General features: G+C 37.7%; 1 protein-coding gene across 1 annotated transcript in view; it reads left to right on the top strand.

Moving 5' to 3' along the window:
- LOC135325027 (guanine nucleotide-binding protein G(q) subunit alpha) overlaps positions 1 to 22,385 on the top strand; it is a 137,162-nt gene that overhangs the window by 97,955 nt on the left and 16,822 nt on the right. Inside the window, exons 4-5 of the mRNA XM_064502384.1 lie at positions 9,498 to 9,626; positions 10,641 to 10,770. Of these exons, the coding sequence (XP_064358454.1) occupies positions 9,498 to 9,626; positions 10,641 to 10,770 (259 nt within the window). The remainder of the gene's footprint in view (positions 1 to 9,497; positions 9,627 to 10,640; positions 10,771 to 22,385) is intronic.

The raw sequence follows: 22,385 nt of genomic DNA, 5'->3' as shown, positions 1-22,385 counted from the left end.
CACACTGCAGGAATAAATCTAGATATATTTTTAGCAGAAGAGGTGAGGGTAGTGTCCAAGAAAAAAAAATCCCTGAAAGGTGGGAGTTGATTTGAATCTCTTGGTAGCTCAGCAGTTATATTGCATTCTCTCCCTTTACCACTGGATGCTCCAAAGGTTAGGTGTTCAAAACTGTATTCAGAGTAATTTCTAGACTCGACTCTTATCTGTAGCAAAGTGAAGAGCACATCAGGTAAATAGAGATCATTCACTTCCCATATACATTACTGGGCAACTTATCCAGTTATTTACCACTAAACCACTTCCATTTATGGCTTCAAAGATACTGTTCGCACTATGAGACAGATGTAAACCAACACAACAGTGTGGAGAGCCTGAGATAATAGCTGTGGGAGATGAGATCTTGCTTTCTCTCTTTCCCATACAGGGTGTTAAGGCCCTCAGCCAAATGAGAACAAGTTGCCAGTCAGGAGTCTGACTGTATCATGGCTTTTCAAAGCCTGAAGGAAAGGGAGGCAACAACCTTGCCAGGAAGAGGAATTTGTTAGAAGTAACATTTCACTTCTGTGTTGCAACTTGCAGGACTTGGGTTATAACTGGAATTTGTGGAGACTCATCACCTTTTTTTCCACAGCCTTACAGTTAGGGATTTTCCCTTGCTGAAGAAAAAGTAGGAATTCTTTAGCGTTTAATTGGAAAATTTTCTATAATGGAAGAATTGTATCATTGTGTACCTACAACTAAGGATTTTCCTGTTCCTACACAAGCAGTCTTAATGGTACCTGTTTAGCGTCCCTTCTCTAGCTGTGTTTTGTAACGCTTCAGGTAATGAAATATAATTCTCTCCCAAATCCCTACCCCAGTTTATCTGTGCCAGGCAGTGCTTAATGCATTACTTTGTTAGTCATACATGCAGAGAATCCTTCAGACTTTTGTTTCTGCATTTGCTGCTAACTTTAACAGTTTAGTTTTGAGCTCCTTTGTTATTGTATGATAATACAGCTGTGCATATATCTATGATCATGTGAGCTGGCGTAGCTGGCCAGTCAGTACATAAAAGCCACTAGTTTCCTTTGTAATAAGTAGTAATGCAGAGCTCCAGGGTGTGACTTCCAGGACATCTTCAGAATATCACTGATAGTTAGCCAGGAATAAAAGAAATCAGTCCCGATCATGTCTGCTCATTAAAGTTCATGTGTCACCTTCTGCCAAAATATTGTATTAAGTGTAGTGTTTTGGTCAGCTAGTAATTTTTGTATGCTAGTATGCTATCAGAGTTTGAAGTCCTCTGTAGCTTCAGCTGAACAAGTAATTCTCTCTTATCTACCCGTTAAAAGTAGCATTCTGCTTCCATGTTCCACTTCAGAAGCAGATGCAATTCAGTGGAGTTGACTGTGTGCTCAACAGAATGTGCTTGGGGACCTTAGGGATGTAGGGAATGTGCTCAAGGGTAAAGATCAGTATATGAATCCAAGTTGTTACTACAACAGTTTACTGTGTTAGCTGCTATTGCCTCTGGTGATCAGAACATAAATTCTTTTGTTTCAGGAAGCTCCAGGGAATTCCTAGGGCATCCCATGTCTGTGTGAGATCTGTAAAAGGAGTACTATTGTAATTTTTTGCAGGAGTCTGTGGAAAGCAGAGACCTGTTATGCTGCTAGCTCACGTCACTGGTGTAACAAATTATAAAGTGAAAGAGCTATCCGTGAGAAGAACAAATTCTCATATATGCAAGCATACTGTTATTTAATAAACACTTTTATATTGGTCTTTTTTTTTTCTTTCCTTTCTTTCAGAATATACTTGAATGTTTATATTTTTGTGTTGCAGAATAGTAGATTCCGGTTTTATGTATTCACAGTTTACACAATCTTATTTGTGGATAGTTTACAATAAAAGAAAAACAACAAATAAAAATGACAGGTCTTTACCATGTGAAACAGTCTAAGGTGAAGTAGAGTAGAACAACTGTGCTTACCCTATCTTATACAACAGACATACTCCCCAAATTAAGAGGAAGATCTAAAGAAAGATGGGACATAAAATGTGCTGCATACCATATTTGTGCATCCTATAGAGAAAATGAAAATTAAGCAGTTGAACTAGGGAAATGCAGGAGGGGAAAGTATACAGCATGTATTTCTTTTGGGATCCCTTTTTCATGCAATTCTGAACGTGCTTTTAATATCTGCATATACTTCTAACCCCGTTTCCCATTAAGAAGTTTTGAAAAGTTTGCACTAGTGTTTTTAGGTTTGATGACTTGCTTTTTCAGTCTTCTGCTAATGTTGGTCTTTAGCTCTGTAGGAATTCTAAATTCAGAGAGGAGGTAAGGTTGGATCTGGATGATCATAAGAATAAAAGGAACATGGTGCAGCCTTCTTTCCACCTCCAACCTCATTTCCCACCTCACTGCAAAAATCTTAGATTTACTGTATTTACTGAAGACTGTGATTAGATAATCCTGGAAATGGGTAAACATGCCTCAACTTTTTGCTAGTGGTGTAGAGGGTCAGAAACACAAGCCTCCATGGAAATTGTGAAAATGCGGCCAGTGCTTGTTTATATTTAGCTTTCTTCATGGCTTGTGTTAGTGCATTGAAAATTGATTCCATTTACTGCGTTGCATGTTACCAAAGAGGAACTCATCTCAGTGATTCTGGCAACTCTGTGAGGTAGGAAAAATCCTGCTACTACAGCTTTAACATTTTGCTTATGAGGAGAGAAGAAAGTTATATGTATTTTCAAAAATGCATAAAAAGCCTTTTCCCTTTCAAAGCTTATGGCTTTCCGGCACATGGTCAAAATTAGTGCTAGTTTAGGGTAGTCTCAGCAGCCGTTTCAAATTTTTGCAAAAAGGAACAAAAAAACCCAGAAGACCACAACAACCCAATAAGAATAACTCTACCCAATTCCAGAACATCCAGGCCCCAAAGGACAGCAGTATAGCAAATTTTAATTAAATGGTTTGCTTAAGGAGTCATAGGTTTTGATTAGAGTTTTATTTTCACTTGAACTGTCACTATGTGTGTATGAAGGATCATTTTGTAGAGGACCACACCTATAAACTATTGTAACTTGAAGAAAACAGATTTTTGCAATAACATAAGAGCTGTAGGGCGGAAAAGATGTAAATGTTTACTGTTATTATCGTATGTGGAAAAAGTCAGCCATGCTGTATCGGCATTCATGTGTAGTTGAACACACTGAAACCACTTGCATACGAGATGGTACAGGTAGACCTTGCCTTTTGTGGCTGTGGTTGTACTCAAATCTCCTGTACAAACTGTTTGTTAAACAGCAAACTTTATAGTGTCTTGGGCTTTCGTCCCTGTTCCCTTGTAGTACCATGCTCCCCATATATGTTAAGAAAAAGTCTCACCATTTGCAGACCACGTTGTAACACGCTGTTTTTTACTAATTTTACATTGACCCTTTTATTAGTGGCACTAATTAAATTGGACTGTATGCTAAGTTCAGGTCAGAGTTGCAGGAATTCTGGTGGGAGTATTCCCAAGAAAGCGCTGCAGTATCACCCCATTACTTGCAGCACAGATTGGGTCTCAGAGCTGCTGAAGGAGAGTAATTCGTGGTTGGAGGGGCCCCTGCTTTGAGGTGCTGGGCCTGCGTTTGTTCCTTTTGAAGCTGCTAAAAAACACTTAATTCAAAGTGAATCCAAATAAGCTTTGATAGTCCATCTTCACTAGGCGGCATAACTGGGGAAAATGAATTAAGGCTGAATGAGTTCCTTGAGCTGCAAGATTGCAGTGAAAGGGGTTATGTTTAAATTCCTGACAAGGGTTACTGGCTAAAACTGTTCTGGTTCGTGTATTAAGGTTAGGAGTCCTGTCACTTCTTTGCCTGGTTACTATGTGAGAAAGACATGTGGGAAAATCTGGAGCTAGTTAGTCTACAGGATATTATCCTGTGCTTTCTGCTTATTTTGAAATGCGGAAAAACAGTCCCTTTAAACACCATTTCTTGCAAGGGTACCGTTAGCACCCGGTAGCTTCCTTGGAGGTTGGCTGCCGTTTTGGCCCTTGCTGTCGAGAATACAGACCGCATTGAAAATAAGCGCTTCTCCCTCAGCACTGGCGAGGAAACAAAAGGTCGTCTCTGCCGCCGGCCCGCGTGCAGCTCGCAGGCGTGCTACCATGCCGCGCAGCCTGCCCTGACGTCAGGAGAGCACTCCTCTCTGCAGCTCCTTGCACGCCCGCTACCTTGGCGATGCACCGGGTGCCGGTTGCCCTAGCAACCCTGCCGAAAATTGTCTCAGCAGCCACTCAAATTCATTTTCACAAAACTAATTACAGCTATAATTAACTTTTTGAACTTGGTCTGTTCTATAAATTTACTCGGACCTATGCAATCTTTTTTTGTTTTTTGTAATTCTGTGCAATTTTCCCAGTTTTGCTCTTTTGTATAACGCTTAGCTGAGTAAGTACTGTTTGGGTGAGAGGCCATAGCTACAATATGTCTCATCAAAATAAGGCATTTGCTGGCGGATGGTAAAAATAAATTCAGAGTGCCATGTAGTTCTGCCCTGAGTTGTTTGCACAGTGGCTGCTAACTGCAGAACTGACTTCTGCGTGATAACTGCGGTTTTCAGGTTTCAGACTTGGCCGCAAGTCAATTGCCAGGTTATTCCCAATATCCATATCGTTATTACGATTTTAAATTTTGACCGGAATAAACAGAGAAGATACCTGGTTTTGACAATTTTTGGCAACGCTTTTATTTTTTCTGTGAAGGCTCAAGGATGTGAAAAGTCTTCTGGTTTGTTTGCAAGACTGCTTGGGTGTAGCAATTTCTTGTCAATACTGAAATGGCAGTTGTGTTACAAAAGGTGATTGCAGAATTTGTGTGTGCATGCACGCATGTGGTGAAGCTCCTGCAGGCTTGCAATATTTACTCTTTTTTTTTTTAGTTAGGCCTTTATGCTAAAATATCCTGTGCTTGCCTGTTAAGTGCTTAAAACTTTTGTATGTACCTACTAGGACAAAGACTTGCTTGTCTGCATGAGTGAAGTGTTTAAATTTGTCACTAGTTTGATTAGGACTGCATTAGATAAGTGCTTAAAAGCCCATGGTCAATCAGGTCTTTAATAAGCAGCTATACAAAGAAATAAAAATCCTCACTTTCTGAAAGTACTGATAAATTTTAGAGCTCCTTTTCAGTCTTCACCCAAAGCAGCTTGAATTCAGAGACCCTCAGGATATTTTGCATAGCCCTGGCGTTTTCTTGGGGGGTCTTATAAATCGAAAGTCTCCAAGTCCTCCACCAGTTGCAGAGACACTGGCGGAGGAGCCAGCTTCACCCCGCTTCCCACACTACAGCAGTGTGCACCGATGCTCCTTTTCTGTATTAGGCAGATAAGCTGGCTTAATTTGAACAAATTCAATAGTATTTCTTCACTGGTCCAAATCACTTAGACAGAAATAGGTTGTGGGTCAGTTGCACGTGCAAAAGAGCCAGCAGCTGGGCACAGACAGTGACCGTCGGGCAGAGGTGCGGTGGCAAACAGCTGGAGTGGGGCTTCCTCCTGCACAGTTGTAGCTCCAAAAAAATTTACTTTAGCTAGTGTGTTTTGCTGGTGTTATTTAAGTTTGCTGCTTGGTAAATGATTTTTTTCTTTTATTTTTTAAGTTTTTGTCAGTTTAATAAGCAGTAGGATGCAAAGTCTGTGTGTGCGGTGCTGCCAATGCACAGTATCACCTGGTGACTGGTGAATTTTTTCAAACCCTTTCTTCATGAAAGCTCAGCTTTCGTGTGAAAAAAATGAAGGAAATTTCAACCATATTGGTATGAGGAAGACTTGAAAAATATAAGTCGCTGTTGTTGCAATGAATTAAGCAATGATAAACCAGCTAGATGGAATTCTCAATGTTCTGTGGGGTTATGGTGATAGCTATATTAATATTTGAAAATTTTATGTGCCGTTAGCGTGTGTTTAAATAGTCATGTTATTCCAATTGCCTTTTTTATGTAAATACTCACTTGCATTCATTTACATATTACGTATTCCTTCTCAGCATTTCGAAATAGACAGTCAACCCAACTACTAGATTATTAAAAAAAAAAAAAATCAGTTCATCACCCTGTTCCTCCTAATGCAATGTAAAGATGTTTTCTTCTTCTCTGAGAAGAGAAAATATCGTGTTCTTTTGTGAATGCAGTTCTGTGGACATAAAAGTATACTGTTATGCAGACAATGCAAAAATCGTGGTAATGATACTGAACATAAATGGGTTGATTTGTTTCCTTTGGCATTTTGGGAAGATAGCACACGTCTAAGGAGAAAATTCATTTCTGCAACATAGCAAAATATTCAGATGTGGTACAAATATTCAGATGTGTACTGGTCCCATAATTTCTTCTGTAATTAATTATGCTAATCTGTATTGGAGGAGACATGAGTTTTAAAGAGAGATTTAAGGAGATTTTAGTGATTTTTAGAAGTGTCTTGAAAGAAGCTTTGTATTGCTGCTGCAAGCAAAGCTTTCAGTATGATTTTCAGAAACATGTTTAACAGATAATTTTAGAAGTTTAATTGATAGAAGAATGTGAATCTTCATCAAAAGCCTGAAAGTAATTGAACAGAAAATAAGGTCATGTGATGAAAGTACAAACAAATAAATCTCTATTCCTTTGTTTCAGAGCAAGACTGTACAAACTGTATTAAAACCTGGATTTCAGCGCTAGTATTCTTCAACAGGAACATAAAAATCTGTAAAAACAAAATAAAACTTACAGAGGAAAAAGCTCTTCTGTATTTTAAAATAATTTCATTGAATATTTGCGCCATGCTCAAGACATGAAAACAGAAGTAAAAGCAAGGTTATGCAACTAAAACCTAAGTAGTCAGTTTTCCCTTAAAAAATGAATACAGTGGTATGTATATACCTATTAAGCATTAAGTTAGAAAGAAGGTGACTGAGGCTAATGTCATTGTTCTAACACAAAAATAAATTGCAGATGATATATTCTAAATTGCTTTTGTTGGATTACAGGTACTGGTTATGACTTGTTGATAACGCAGAGATTTTTTTAAAACAATTTTGTGCATGCTACTTTTAATGGTTTTGACACTTCTTCCTTGATTCTGATTTTGAATGCATAATTTAGGAGACTTCTTAGAAAGCTCTGCATCCCTAGCTCTATTAAGTGAAGACCCTTAGGGAAAGACATGGGACTGTGTAGGGATGTGTAAAGTCTCCGTTACGGACTGTATAGGCTCTCTGAGGTGCTAGTGTTGAAATGAGTAAGACAGTTTCTGTTTAGTGCATGTGTAAGAGCTGAACTTGAGCAGACCTGAATGAGGATGAGGAAAAGATATGTATTTTTGAAGGATAACTTAATGCTTCTTGATCTTAACAGCATCAGTGAATTGTGCTAGAACGGAAGAATCCCCATCTGCCCTCTAAACAGTAACACAAATGAGATTGGGCTGTTTAATAATGTCCTTTTAAATGATTGTCTTTCTAAAATCAGTCAGGTATGCACTACTGCATATGTTGTCCGCTGTGCTTGCGGCGTAGAGGTACAGTAACCAGGCTCACGCATTGGAGACTGCGGCTGAAGCTTTCCAGAGGAGCACAACAAGATGATTGCATGGAGGGTCCCCCTACTAATTTATTATCTTAAAATACTCCTGCTCTCCTGAGTACCACTGTAGTATGTAATGACCCACAATGATGCTTTGCACCTTTTTTATTTTTTTCCTGAAACCAAAACCATGTCTTTTGTTGGCATGAGAAGGGCAAAAGAGGCCAGTTAGTGTTTCAACCTCTTTGTGGGTTTCGTGTTGTGGCGGTTAGGGATTTTGCTTGATTGTTGTTACTTTTTTTCCCCCCAACAAATCGATGATCAGCTTGTCCGCTCTGCCTTTTGTGTGAAAAACCTAAGGGCAGGTGAAATGCTCTCATTCTCATGGCCTTTCTCCTGTGGACAGAGAATAGTCAGTGTCCTGAGAAAATATTTTCAGAGTAGTAGCTTCTGGATACAGTAACGTGTCTCACATACATGGTTCAATGCGTCTTTCTAAATGGGTAATTTTCTCACATTCAGCATTTACTATCAGCTTAATCTTTCATGAATAAAATCATAGTGAGGAATATTCGATAATATTTTGGGCTTCCTCACAGGTGTAACAAATTAATTCTTCTGTATTTTCCCTATAAAGTAGACCTGAAACTGTTATGTTCCTGTCATCATTCATAGTAAGTTACTTTCTCTATTTAATAACAAATCGTTCAGAGCATCTAGAAGTAGTCTAATTATTCTTTGTGGGGGTTTATTTAAAAAAGAGCACCTGGAATAATAACCACGAAGAAAAGAACATGTTCAGAGCTTCAAATACGTAGCGATTTGAGAAGTTGCAGGGAGTCCACTGCTGCCTCCCTTGGATCGCATCAGGGCACCTTAGGTTAGTTTGTCTTGTCCATGGCTAACTCTGACCAACTAGCCGTTCTTGTGCTTGGAAGTAGCTAAATGCGCAAAACCTTCCTCTTCTGCAGCAGTCTTTCTTGCAGACAATGTACCCTGGGGAGACCCCAAACTGTGTGGTGCACTAAATTCGTGTGGCATGCAGCTCCTGGGACCAGACAGGCTATCCCACGTTGCTAGGTTGCCCCTCTCTTTTTGAAACCTCTCTTTTATGAAAGTTCATTAAAACCTCCTGTGCACTGCTGCTTTATGGTTGAAAACCACCATTAAGCAATAGCAGAAGAATTGTGTGCTGTAGCTAACAAGGCCTTACAAGCAATTTTATTGCAGTTTCCAATTATTTGTGAACCGGCTGGGATGTATTTCATGTGCTGCAGGCGTATTAACTTGATCAGAAGTTTCAGTCCAAATACCGGAATTTCAAGTGCCAGAGGCCCAAATAGATGATCATAATACTGCCTTCTGAGAACAAGATCTAGGGAGATTTTTAATTTGTCAGTGGTTGGGGGGGGGGGGAGGGAGGGGGGTTGTTGTTTTTAATCTCCAAAGAGTGCTGTTTATCCTCTGACCAGTTCATAACTGATGATGTCTTTTGCTAAATCAGTTAAGTATTATTTGGGAGATTCTTCTTTATCTGTCCATGTATCTGTGCCGACATTGCAGAGTGAATATCAAGAAATACCTCACAGTTTCAGATAAAATGTGCCATTTTATTTCTTACACTTTTTTCTCGTATTTGTCTTTAAATTGCCCAGAATTGAGCAGGTGAAAAACCTGAATCTGTGTGAAAGCCAAGCGAATTGATGTGAGAAACACTGTAATCATGCTACCTCTTTGTAGAATTTGTTTGAAGCTAGGGAAAAAATGCAGGAAGGAAGAAAGGAGCACACCTTTATGCTTCCTACCCTCTCTTATGCCAACCGTGCTCTTTTTTCCGCTGCCCTTTCTCCTATCCCCCACCCCATTTCCTTTCCCAGCTCCTCCCTGCTCTTTTCCTCTGTGGGATTATGGTGTCACCGTCTTGCATTCCTGTTGTTTCTCCCTCTCTGCAGCTATCTTAACGACTTGGACCGCATCGCAGATCCGGCCTACCTGCCAACTCAGCAAGATGTGCTTAGAGTTCGAGTCCCGACAACAGGGATCATTGAATATCCGTTCGACTTGCAAAGCGTCATTTTCAGGTAGGAAAATGTTTATGGAACCTGTTTGCTTTGTTTCTTCTGTTTCATTTTACATTAGTAATACCGTGTGTAGGATATTGGTTAAAATTCCTTAAAGATAAATTATTCCGTATTTTTAAATTTCAAGCTTGGTTGTATTATTTTGTGATATTGTCCATGTATGATTAGTAACTGACATTAAAGATGTCAAGAGGATAAGAGACAAATAAACTTGCCTTTTTCTAAATATATATTACGGATGGGAAAACTGGAATTCATTTTTCCATGAAATGATTATATGATATTTTCATTATGAATAGTAATCTGGTAATACAATCATGTGTCCTCCTAATTCATGTAAATTATGAAATACAAAGGTACATCTAATGTACTTGATCTTTAGAGAGAAGTGACATTTTGCGAGTTTAATATCACTCCTGCAAATACTTTTCCCCACAGCTCATTTTGAGTGCAAATACGGTTGCTTAAAAAATAACTATGCAATTACAACTGCAAGTTAGACACCTAAGTGTCTAGTTACACTGAGATGCATAATGAATTGGGAGTACACACTGCCAGCAAATTTGAGTTTTTATTTTGGCTATTAGCAACTTTAGTAAATACATTTTGTATTCTGGTTATAATCTTAAAAATTGGTCAGCCTTGACAAGCTGAGAACTTTGGTGATTTCCTGGGAGAAAGGCAGGCCACCAACTTGATTCTGTGCACATGTTTCTGTGCTGAATATACAGGGCAGAACTTTGCAGCATTCCAAAATCATGGTTAAGAAATGCTGACAGCTTTGAGATCCGTAATAATTTAAATTCAGAAAGCACGTAAGACTAAAAAGCAAATATGGTAATTTTTCTCCTTACAGCACATTGCATTGATCTTAAATAAAAAATGGAAAAATTATTAAGGAAAACAGACCAACTTTGTTTTCAATTAAATTCTTGAATTTGGTGTTTGATATGTGGATGTTTATCTGTTAATAACCTATTCATGGAGTTGATGCAGATGTTGTTAATATTGCAGAATGGTGGATGTAGGAGGCCAGCGATCGGAAAGAAGAAAATGGATACATTGCTTTGAAAATGTCACATCTATCATGTTCCTAGTAGCTCTTAGTGAATATGATCAAGTGCTTGTGGAGTCAGACAATGAGGTAAGCAAGCATCAGCCTAAAACAGTATTTTTGAAGAAAAAATAATTTCACTAAAATTCATTTTAAATTTAAAATATTATGAAGAATTGGTTAAAACAAGAGTTGTTAGAGAACTTCGGTAGAAGCTTGTGTGTTTTCATATAATTATTTGGGGATTCAATTTGGTGGACCAGTAAAGTGTATTGATAAAATGAATACTCCATGCTAAAGAGCAAAATTCAAAGTTGCTAGTTCTTTTGAGACATTTTTTAAAAGCCAACTGGACTGTCCAGTCCTGGATGTTTTCCAGATGTGCCTACGGCATCATACAGAACTACATGTAGTGGAGGTACTACAGGGATCAAGAGGCTAATGCTCAAGAACTACAGCACAAACAGATCTTCTGCATGGAGGGTTGGTGGAACCAATCTATTTTGTGTTAAAGTGGAATATAGAATATAGTTGACTATAGGGAAATGTTCTTACTGTAGCTATTTGTACAGTAGGTGTTGTGCAGCAGAGTCATAAAAGTAGAGCTTGGATGCTTTGAGTGGTTGCAAGGTTCTTACAGTTCACAGCAGGCAGTGGGAATGAAAACAAAATTCATCGGTTCTTTGAAGACAATAGAACAAACGCTGAAGTAATTAACTTTATTCCATCAACTTAAGGGATAGGATTTGTATTGGTTTATACATTCTGCTTGTGTTGTTATTTCAAAGAATAACAGAAGAAAATGATGGATGGTGATGTATGAACTAGGCAGCCAAAGCATGCTAGTACCCACTATTTGGTGTACAGTTTACAGAGTGAGGAGATTATCTAATTCTTAGATTTTTTTTCTTTCTTGAAGACTCTTCCAGTTATTCATTAATCTTACAGGAGTTACTCATCAACGCTGTTTTATACTAGCCTTTTTACACCCATTTACAAAAAACAGATGAAAAAAGAGCATTTTAATGTTCTTCATAACTGTATACAGGTTGATTTCACTGCTGAAAGAGAATGGATGAGATAGCAAGGTAAAACACATGTACCTGGGCACTCATGATTGTATACTCAATGTTCTTCAGTATTAATTTTTTTAATGAAGTCTGGGAGCTCTGAAATCCTTTAGATTTATACTCTTTCTATAAAAGAAAAAAATCTCATTACGTTATTTGAATCCTCTCCATCTCCTTAAAAAGCATGGCTGTTACAGAAAATAAATTTTCAATTGCTTATACAGTAAATACATCTTCTCATTCTGTTTATTTTTGGATTCTTTTAACTTGGCAAGTACCAGAATGTTTTTATTTTGTTTTTTTAAGATACGTATCTTTGATGTAATGTTAATTATTTTTCCCAGTGTAATGATCTAACAGAACCACACCAGCAGTGCTGTGTTTTTAATTGGAGCCCAAGTATAGAGCACAGAGTAGAACATGAATGACAGAAAAAAAAAATAGAGCTGTGCAAAAAGCTCATGGCATAACATATATCCTACTTTAGGGGGTCAAGAGAACATTTGTACTCTTCTGGAGATGAATTTCAGACTGAAATATGTGGTATAACCAGCCTTTTGGTCTTTGTGAACTTTTTTGTATTGTGGTAGATGTGAACAAAAATACTTGAATTAGTCATTTTGTAGTTAAGGAGATTAAACAGAAACCTTACTTTCACGATTTTGCATCTATGTTAGTGTGTTAAATTATTTATAACTTGGCCATAGTAACAGGTTTTATGGGAGATGGTGGTTCGCTTGAATCTAAAATGAGGGACATCCCTCATAGTGAAAGTTGATTAATAATGCATGCCAACCTCTGTTTTAAGAGAACAAAGCATGACTGAATTTAATTTGGTTGGTAGTAGGAAGCTGAGTGAAAAATCTGTTCTGTGGATTTTCACTGCAGGCTGCATACATAAGTTTTGGGATGTAAATCTAGTCTAATTTATATATATCAATATAAAGTACAGTAATAGAAAATACTGCCTTATAATATACAATACTGAATTCAAGGCTGAATTTACAGAGAGGGGTAATCTTAAAATGAATGGTTGACATTTTGTCATAGCGATCTAATCTTCCCCAACATGATCCCTTGTAAATTTGGAAACTAGACATGTGTAGATAAAAAGAGGACTCAGTCAGACTTGGCTCACTTAAAGCCAAGCCAGAAATGTCTAGTTCTGTCTTTTTCTGCTTTTCATTATTCTTTTGTAGCCACAGAGTCAACACGGAAGTATCAAGCATTTTAATTACACAAGTCAGAACAAAATGTATTGGAAATCCCATAGAGCAAAATGAGTTACGATAGTTCTCAAATACTGTTCTAACTAACCAAAATAGACTTCCAGACTTTCTCAAGTTAGCTCTGTATCATTCTGTGTCCATCCTTTATAAACAAATGGAGGGATCTGTCTTTATGAGAAAGAGAAGTTTAACACACTCTGCTTCCCTATTAGGTGTGTCCTGTTCTAAATAGGTGGCTTGTCCAAACTTTTGCGCTCATTGGTCAGATAACTTTAATTTGCAGGTTACGGCTTAGAGCATCTCTACTTCTGCAGAAGATGGAGCAATATCATCCTTGGCTGACTCGTTCAGAGTATACTGTCTCGCCTTGTGCTAAAAGGGTTCGCGTGCCATGAACCGCATGGAACGTATGAACTGAACATTTCCTTTCCGTCTTGGGCTCTCCTACCACTCTGAAATGATGCCTAAAGTTGTGATCGCTTTTCCATGACTTTTTTTTCAGCTCTCTTGGAAAAGTTCTTACTTGTAAAGCTGTTTTGATTTTTCAAGTTTTCACTTTCAAAACATTTTGTGGACGCGAAAGCTCTAAAACTCCTCTTTGCCTTGAAGATGGTTCTTCCACCTCACTGCTAAACTATTTATGTTTCTCATTAACACCAGTGAAAAGCTTTTGAACCTTTTTGTCTTTCAGTTTGAAATATGTTCATAACTTTAATTGAAACCAGTTTTTGTTTTCAAGTCATACATAAGGACCATGGTGGCACATTCCAGCAACCTTAGGCCTGTGTTCCTCTAGCTCTGGGGTGGATTCAGCCTGTCATGGAGCTAAGCACCCATCTGGGCAGCTTAATTCTGGCTTTCAGTAAGCTGTACCCTGTCTGTCTAGATTTCGTTGGTATACCAAAACACTGAGTTATTCCGATCCTTTTCCCATCCTTGTATCACTAAGCATTCCAGTCCCAGAAAGCACAAGAGAAGAATATATTTCTATATTCCACGTAAAACAAAGTGTGTTTTATCTTAACAGTGGTGTGGCAGAGGTATGGAAAGGTTTTAAATATGTTACTTCTCACCTTAAATATAGAAATTTAGAAATATTTTTTTTCCCTCACCTCGGTCATGGGGTATTTTTTCACACTCTGAAAAATTCAAATCACCTTTCAACTGTGTAACAGTATTAAAATTTCAGCACCCAAGTGACAGAGTGTGTGTAAATGTCCTGCTTTCTTCTTATAGTTAGCAGCAGCATTATACTATGATAGAATCTAATCCTCCTTTGATCCATGTGCCTCTTACTCAAATTAAGAGATCTGATTCAACAACTTGCAGTGTTTTGCTTCTCCCTTTGCATTGCTTTCATGGCCTGATTAAACAGTATGATTTTTGTAAGATGGCCTACTTTCTTTTTCTAATTAGTCCTCTGCATGATATTGCCTGAAGTCTTTTTCCTTGTAGTATGTATTTGTGAAGAAAATGATACTTGCTTAATGACCTCTGTGATTCCTTTTAGTTAACGCATTGCTTCATTAGTCTCATTTTCATGTATGAACATAAATCTGTAAGAGATACTGTTTGCCATTCAGTGCGTCCATCATTATATACATGACCCTGTATCACTGCGAAGCTGTTTTAGAGCTCTTAAAACTCTGGTTTGTATTTTGAAAGCGTAGTGCATGGTAGACCTCCTGCTGTAAATCTGTTTCTTCCCTTGTTCAGCTTATTCAAGAGAAACATGTTTGGATTATAAATCAAATGAGAGTACAGAGAGTTGAGAGGTTTCACTCAGATCTGTCAAGGGCTTTTACTAACTGAGCATGGGGGAGTGAGTTGGGCACCATTTCTGACTTCATACTCTTGGAGGTGTTAAAAGTCTCCAAAGTTTGGGCAAATGTATCGTAACTACTCTGTAAATGGATGTCATGCGTGGAGAATGAGGCGAGTGTTCAGACTGCCCAGCGTAGAATGACACTGAACTGATATGTTCATGAAACTGGACCTCAGTGACAAAGAGCTGTAATTGAAGAACTGGAGGTTTCCAACCTGAGGAAAAGCATGCATGGCTGCCTAACTCTTATTAGAATTATGACTCCTCTAATAATCAGCACTCAGAAACCACGTCATCTCGCTCAGCTATGTGTCTAGTTTCTACATAGCTGAGCATCTGATTTTGGTGCATAAAGAGAAAAATTGCTGAGAATAATGTATTTTAAAATCTCTTTCAAAAATTTCAGCTTGTGTACAGATTTGAAATGCCTTTCTCTCCTTAAATGCAAATAAAAGAAGGGATACTTACTGTTCCAGATTCTGTCCTTAATAAAACAGTAAGTTTATCTAGATTCATACTTGGAAATGAGGACAAAATTTCATCCAGAGGACATAATATACTAATTACATTATTAGTACTGTAAATTAAGTAATCTTCTCTCAGTCTGATATGACGTGACAAAGGGGAACATGTTATAAGTTAAATTAACAGCTGTGTTTGACCTTTTCCCTTTTCCAGAAAAGTCTGACAGGGTTAGTGGTGAGAGCAAAAATGAAGTCATAAGCTCTCTGATAATTTAGTTTATGATATCTTATGTTCTATAGGTCAGATTTTTGCCGAGTTATACCCACAGATCTGGAGAAACTTGCAATTTCATCAGAGCAGAATTTAGAACTTTGCAATTTTTTAAAATCAACTTCTCTTTCTAAATAAAGGACTTTTCCTAGGAAAGATATATTAGTGCATATTCCAGGACAGGCACATTCAAGCATGGATCACAGAGAGCTTTCCTAACAGATAAATCTCATGGTATCAGGGCAGTAAATACGGAAATTACTTCCAGTTTTCCAGGAAAGTCAGTAATCACTTGCAATTACGGGAGGACTTGAGACAGTATAGTACAGTTTTAAAATCTGGGTTCCTAGAAAGGAGATTTTCATTACCTTTACAGAACTTGTTAAGTAACTAGTACTAGTAGGAATGGCAAAACAAAGGATGGTTTTTACTGAGGTTTGGACATACTTTTATTCCAGATTAACATGCCGATAGTTTGAATTATATGACGTCACAAAGTTTGCATAGGTTTGTGCTAGTCTGTGTAAGCGTGGGCTTTTTGTACTGAGGGCACTTTCTTTTTCTCTATTCCCCGAGGAAAACAGAAAAGAGATACTTAGGCCACAGTTTCCTCAGTTCAGCTAGATCAATGAATTAAACATTGTTAAAATTATAATAGGCTAAATGAAATTTTGAAATTTTCTAGGCTATCAGAGACAAAAATTTTATATTCTGAGATATCATCAGGGACTGAAAGGTTACAGAGGTGTTGGACAGCTTAGAATAGTCACTGATGAAAGGTGACTTTTAGAGGTAAAGCAATAGGATTGATCTGAAAATCTGTTGCACAAAATAAAATGGGGAAGAAATGACAATTTAAATCATTTTGACCAGAGTTAATACATTTTGGTTTTATTTTTATAAATACACACACACACACACACACATATAAAAATATATATATAATTGTAAAATATAAGTTTGTAACAGGATTGGAGATGAATGTTTAGAACTCTAATATTCTTTCCACTTTGACTTTTGAGTGAGGAATTTCATGAATACTCAATTATATAAATATTAAATATTTATCCTATATATATACATATATTTTATATCAAATATCCATCTCTGTGTCTTAGGAAAACAACATTTTCTCCATTATTTTACTTGTTAAGCAGTATATTTTCATTGATAAATGGAACCAAGTATAAAGGAATCATTGAAATGTCTCTCTGTTACTACAGACAGCTTAAAATATTAACATGCATATAATCTTAAAAGCCTGTATTTCACAAGAAGTTTACTTGCTGGTTTTTCACTGATCTTGAGTAACAAAGCAACCATCTTTACTTTTAAGGTCTAATTCATTTATATGCCCTATCCAGACAGGTAATTTGTAACCCTTCTAAGAGAGTTGCTTACGTTATTGGTTCTTATTAATTAGGAAAGGAAAAGGTTCTTTTCAAATAAAGACAGCTTTTTTTTAAGCTTTTGTTTGGCTTCTAAAGCTCATACTGTGTCAATAAATTATTCCATTTAGCTGCAGCTAAAATTTGTTAGTGTTTTAAAATAATAATGTGTAATTGAATTTCTCTTAAACCAATATTTCTTTCTCTTTTCTTTAGTCATTAGAGTTGTCATCAAATTTGCATTAAAGATTTAGAAAGTACTACCTAATTCATGTTTTTACAGGTTTGATCCTAGATTACAATTCTTGTTGAAAAGTATTGCAATATATGAAGCAAGCTGGAATGGCTTGAGGCTTTGAATTTTTAAAATCACAGCAAAATTGATTACTTAGCTCAAGAAATTCTAGACGCATGCCTTCAAGCCATGTCTAATCTCGCCTTGACTTCCTGTATGTCTGGCTTTCCTCCTCTCACACATGTGAAACCACTATCTAAGCTCTTGTCATCTTTTCTGTGGTCTTGACAAATGCCATATTGCTCAGTGTATATCCACAAAAATGCTGCCACAAAAGCTTTTTGCTTTTACCATGTATGCATCTTTCCATTGGCTTTTGTTTCCTTGCCATGTGGAACCAAATTACTTGTTGGCTTTTAAGGACCTTTATCATCTAACCTGATAGGATAACCAAATTGATTTTTTTTTTCTGCCAGTCTTGATCAATCGTTTGTAAGATATTCCAAGAAACACTTTTGCATTCATTTATTACCTTTCTCCTCCTTCCAAGCAGAAAGAGTTCCCCAGAAACTTTCCAGATCTGCTTCATCGTTACTGTGTAATCTTCCTTCTGCTGAATTCCCTGCTGTGGTGAAGCAGCCAGAGTCCTGCAATGATGACTGCTTCTTGCGCTGCTCCTAATTCTCTTGCTATAACTTGATGCTCTCTCTTTCTTCTTTCAGTAGCCTGGTTGTCTTCTAGCTTTATCCTTGGATGATAAACTTTTAAAGCAGTGACTGTTATTTAGGAATGTGTGTGTCAAGTGTATCTGTAGTCCCCTATTGAGTCTGCTGGATTTCTGAAATGTAGAGTAGTGGCTTTATTAAGCAAGAGCTGAACAGTAGCCGTAGCTGAATCCTTCCAGTAGCATTTTTAGTGTGGATATGAACAGAACAAGTAGGTCTGGAAGTGACTGAAGCAACGTTTCCAAAAACCACTGTACAGACCTTACAGGAACACAAGTGGGTATTCAGAGAACTGGGAGAAGAAAGATGGAAGGAAGAAGGGCCATGTGACTGGTGAGTCCCTTTCAGAAACAGTGTAGAGCTTAAATAACTTGGGAAAAGTTGTTTTTAAAAATTCTCCATCCAACACATTACTACTAGGGATTCATTAAAACTGTGTAATGAGTTACTTTATCTGTAAATACAGTGGGCCTCAGTAGAACTGTATTTAGCTCAGTTTTCATAGATCACTAGAGCTGAAAGATGATGACCACAGATGAGTAAGTAGAACAGTTTGCCCCAGAGAGGTTGTAGGACCTCCATCCTAGGAGGTGGTCAAAGCTTGACTGGACAAAGCTCTGAGCAACCTCATCCACTGACAAAGTAAGTCTTGCTGGGTGCAAGGAGTTGAACAGGTGACCTCCACAGGTCCTTTCCAAAACAGATTCTTCTGTGATTCGAGATAGAAAAATCTTAGTTGAGTTTGACCAGTGAAAAGGAATTCTTTTTGTCCTTTCCTTGAAATGGATGGGTTGTGCCTTTGTGGTCAGGAGACAAAGTTTTACCATAGTTGCTTTAAAACCCTGAAGAATTCCACTGTATCAGATAGTGCATATTTGATATAATGTTGCTACCTTCAGAGTATTAATTTACAATGAAGAACCGTTTTGCTATTTTATCATAAATAACACCTGTATGATTGCAGAACAGGGTACTGAGAAGATTAGGGATTCCGTACCTCAGCTGTAACTACAAGTTGAAGCTGAAGGAACTTTACCAGAGGTTTTCTGCAGTGCTTTAATAGAGGCGCTATGCAAAGACATCATTTTTTTTAATTGATGGGAAATTTTATTATCCTTAGATTGCCCTAGGTAGAGTAGATTGTTGTTGCTTGGATTGCTAAAATAAATATTCACGTTGAAGTCTAATATATTAAAGTTACATGAAAACCTAAAACTCAGCATAGGTGTTTTTAGTGTGTATTCATTTGTGTTTGTAGACTGGTAAGCAGACGCAGGCTTACAAGCTCATGTTTTGAATCTGGTCAGAGTACATCTGTAAAATAGATAAATACCCAGAGCCTAGATGGAACTTCTGTAATGTTCATCAGTGTGTTCTGTTAACGCATGAGAAATTGGTACAATGTTCCAGTCGCGCTTGCTTTTGATGTAGGCTAAAATTATGAAATGGCATGAGGCCACTTTTAAGTTTTTGGAGTACTTCATTCTTCATGGGGGCAATTATCTGAAGAACGTATTTCATTTTTACATCAGAACTATCTTGTTGTTAACATCTGGGCATGTTTCCACTTTTCTTCCAGCACTTTGTGTTCCTTATTCACAGGCTAGGCCTACATGGCTTATGATGAGGGCTGAAAGAAAACAATGCTGAGATCAGAGTACCTCTCTTTTTTTTGTGCATTGTGCAAAAACATGTAATAAGCCTTTAGTCGTCTGTTGTTTTCATCAGCGTTCAGCAGCCCAGAACAATTGAGCAGAGGGCAGAGGGATAATATGAGCTCCTAGATAGAATTAAAATCCTCAAACGGTCTTCATAAGTATTTAACAATATTATATCCATGGGAAATAAAATCTCCAGAATTCATTGTTTATTTGGAAACTAAAGAAGAATAGCACATTTATCTTCTGTGCCTAAACCATTTGCTGTATGTATTATATCTCTTTATACATGTTCACACACATGCATATGTATTTTCTGTTTGGTGTGTGCATGAAAAAACCTTTTGAATGTAAACTATCAGTATTGAGAAGCATTTGCATAAGAGCCAGAGCCTGTTCCTCTGTGTTAAAATGGGTGGTTCGTAATAGAAGTGGGAGGTTGAATGAGCTTGGACCATTTGCCGAGGCTGCTAGAAATGTTCCTGGTAAATATTACCATTGGCAGTGACTGCTGGGGAAGAAGCCACTATTTTTTTTTCAGTAACGAGTGTCAAAACTGACCAGAAAATAGCCTTTTTCAATGATAATTTTATTTTAAAGGATTTTTGCCTGATTTTCTTAAAAAAAAAAAAAAGTGGATATTTATGAAAAACTCATTTTTCCAGCATGCATGATATTTCATCGAAAATTAATTTAACAACCGTATTTTATTTAAAAAAATACTTGGACAGCAATGTTTGGACCGTACATTTTGGACAGTATTTTTGTGCTTTGATGGTTGTGGAAAATTACTGATTTCAGTGGATTTCAGCTGTCATTTGATCTGTCTGTGTCTCCCCTGATGGGTACATAAAATTGCAATATATTTTCAAGTTAAATATTGCAACTTTAAATTGTCGAAGAGGTTAGAGTTCTTCTCCAAGATACAAAATACAGTTCTTGGCTGCAGAGAAGTCTTTTGAGTTTTCTGCCAGCAGTTCTTTTTATCAGGCTGGTCTGCAGAAAGATTCAAGATAAGTGAAGAGAATAAAGGAATCTTTCCTGAGCTCTGTATGTGTTTGAAGTAGTCTCTTACTGATCTGAGTTACTCATCACAATATTTGTATGACCATTACAGTTCTCTCTCAGATGGCTAGTTACAGAAAATTTAAAGCTCTTTTAGTTTTGATACTGGATTTTTTTTGTTTGTTTGTTTTTGTCAGCTTAAAATAATGCTGGGCTGTGATACTAAATAACATCTGAAATATTAACCCCCTACTCTGTGATCTTTGAGGGCCTTTTTTGAAGCTCTCTTGTGTCAGTTCCTCTTCGTCTGCAGTTATCATCTCTGTTTGAATGCCTTCTCACTCTTATTCACATATATTTGTCTGTTATCAGAATAAACATAGATATATATGCAATGCCCGTTCATTACTAAAAGAATACATCTCTGTTAATCTCACTGCATTCTCCCTCCACATTTCAATGAAATTCAGTCCCTCAAAATCCTTGAAATTATAGTTTTATTAACGTAGATTATTTAAATTACTAATAATTTACGAGAAAAAATTAATACTGCATTTGGGGGTTTTATATGTTACTTACAGTGTGCCCACTAGATGCTACTCTAGACAGTTATAAAGACATCTAGTTGTGTGAAACGTTCCACCACTGATTCTGTATTGGTTCAGATTAATATTGTACTCAGTCTTTTCTCTTGAAACACTGGGAAATGCTTCTTTTTCCCTTCAGTGGGTACCAGCAGATGTTGCTTTGAAATGCTTCTTTTAGTCCTTTTCAAGTATTTCTCAGATTTGACTTGTTAGAGCCAAATGACAATAAATTACACCAATTCTGTTATTTCTGTAATTGCAGAAGTAATGCAGATTTTTCCAGAACAAGAAACAGCAGAGAGAATTTTAACATATACATCCAAAATAGAAATCAGTCATCTTAACATGAGACTGAAAATACAGGATTAAAAAAGTATGTGGAAGCAAGTAAACTCTTTTCTTGTCTTTTAAAAAATGAGGCAGAGTAAGAGTTTGGATTTGGCTGAAGATGTGAGAGAACAGTTTGTTCAGCTGATTATATTTGTGTCGATAAGTTTAACTGTCGTACAAAAATTTATCAGCATGAAGTGTTTCATCTAGTAGAAGGTACATGGGTAGAATGAGATTTTGCTTTATTTGTGCTGATATGTTTCATGAAACATATGCTTCAAGTCATGAAACTGGGTACTGTCATCATTTATGAATAAGTAGAACCTTTTTTCTTAATGTTTGGTAAGACACTGGAATAAGATTGCCCAAGATTATACGATCTGTCTATAGCTAACAAATTTCAGTTCACGCGTGGAGCGTGCCCGCTGTATTTTGTTTTGTCGATGTTACACGAAGGGGTATGTGAATGGACCGGTGGCTGCGTCAGGTCATGCGGAGCAGGGTGGAAGAAGCCTTCCCTCCCGCCGGCAGCGGGAGGAGTGGAGTACCTGCTGGCGACGGTACCATGGCCGCGTGCACGCGGGACTGCCTGCAGACGTAAGCAGAGCAGGGAAGCTGCCTAGGCAGCAGGTCTTGGGCAATGGCAAAACCATTGGTCCTGCTGCTGGTTGTCCTTAGGGCAGGCGCCTGGAAAGCCAGGGAGATCACAGCGAGCTGCGGCTGCTGCCGTTAGAGGGGCTGCCGCGGAGGTTGGCACTGCTGCGGGGAACGGCTGCCAGGCACTGAGAAGCCTTGAGCCAGCTCCATCTGCACGGTGCTATGCATTAGTTATGCACAAGTTTCTTTCTGCAAGCCTTTTCCATTGCCGCTGAGACAGGATTTTGCCGTAGGCAGTTGGTGAGGTAGGACTCGGTGGTA

Source organism: Dromaius novaehollandiae, chromosome Z (genome assembly GCF_036370855.1).
Source record: "Dromaius novaehollandiae isolate bDroNov1 chromosome Z, bDroNov1.hap1, whole genome shotgun sequence".
NCBI classification, from domain to species: domain Eukaryota; kingdom Metazoa; phylum Chordata; class Aves; order Casuariiformes; family Dromaiidae; genus Dromaius; species Dromaius novaehollandiae.
Note: the sequence above shows the minus strand (reverse complement) of the source record. Positions and strands in the feature narration are given on the sequence as shown.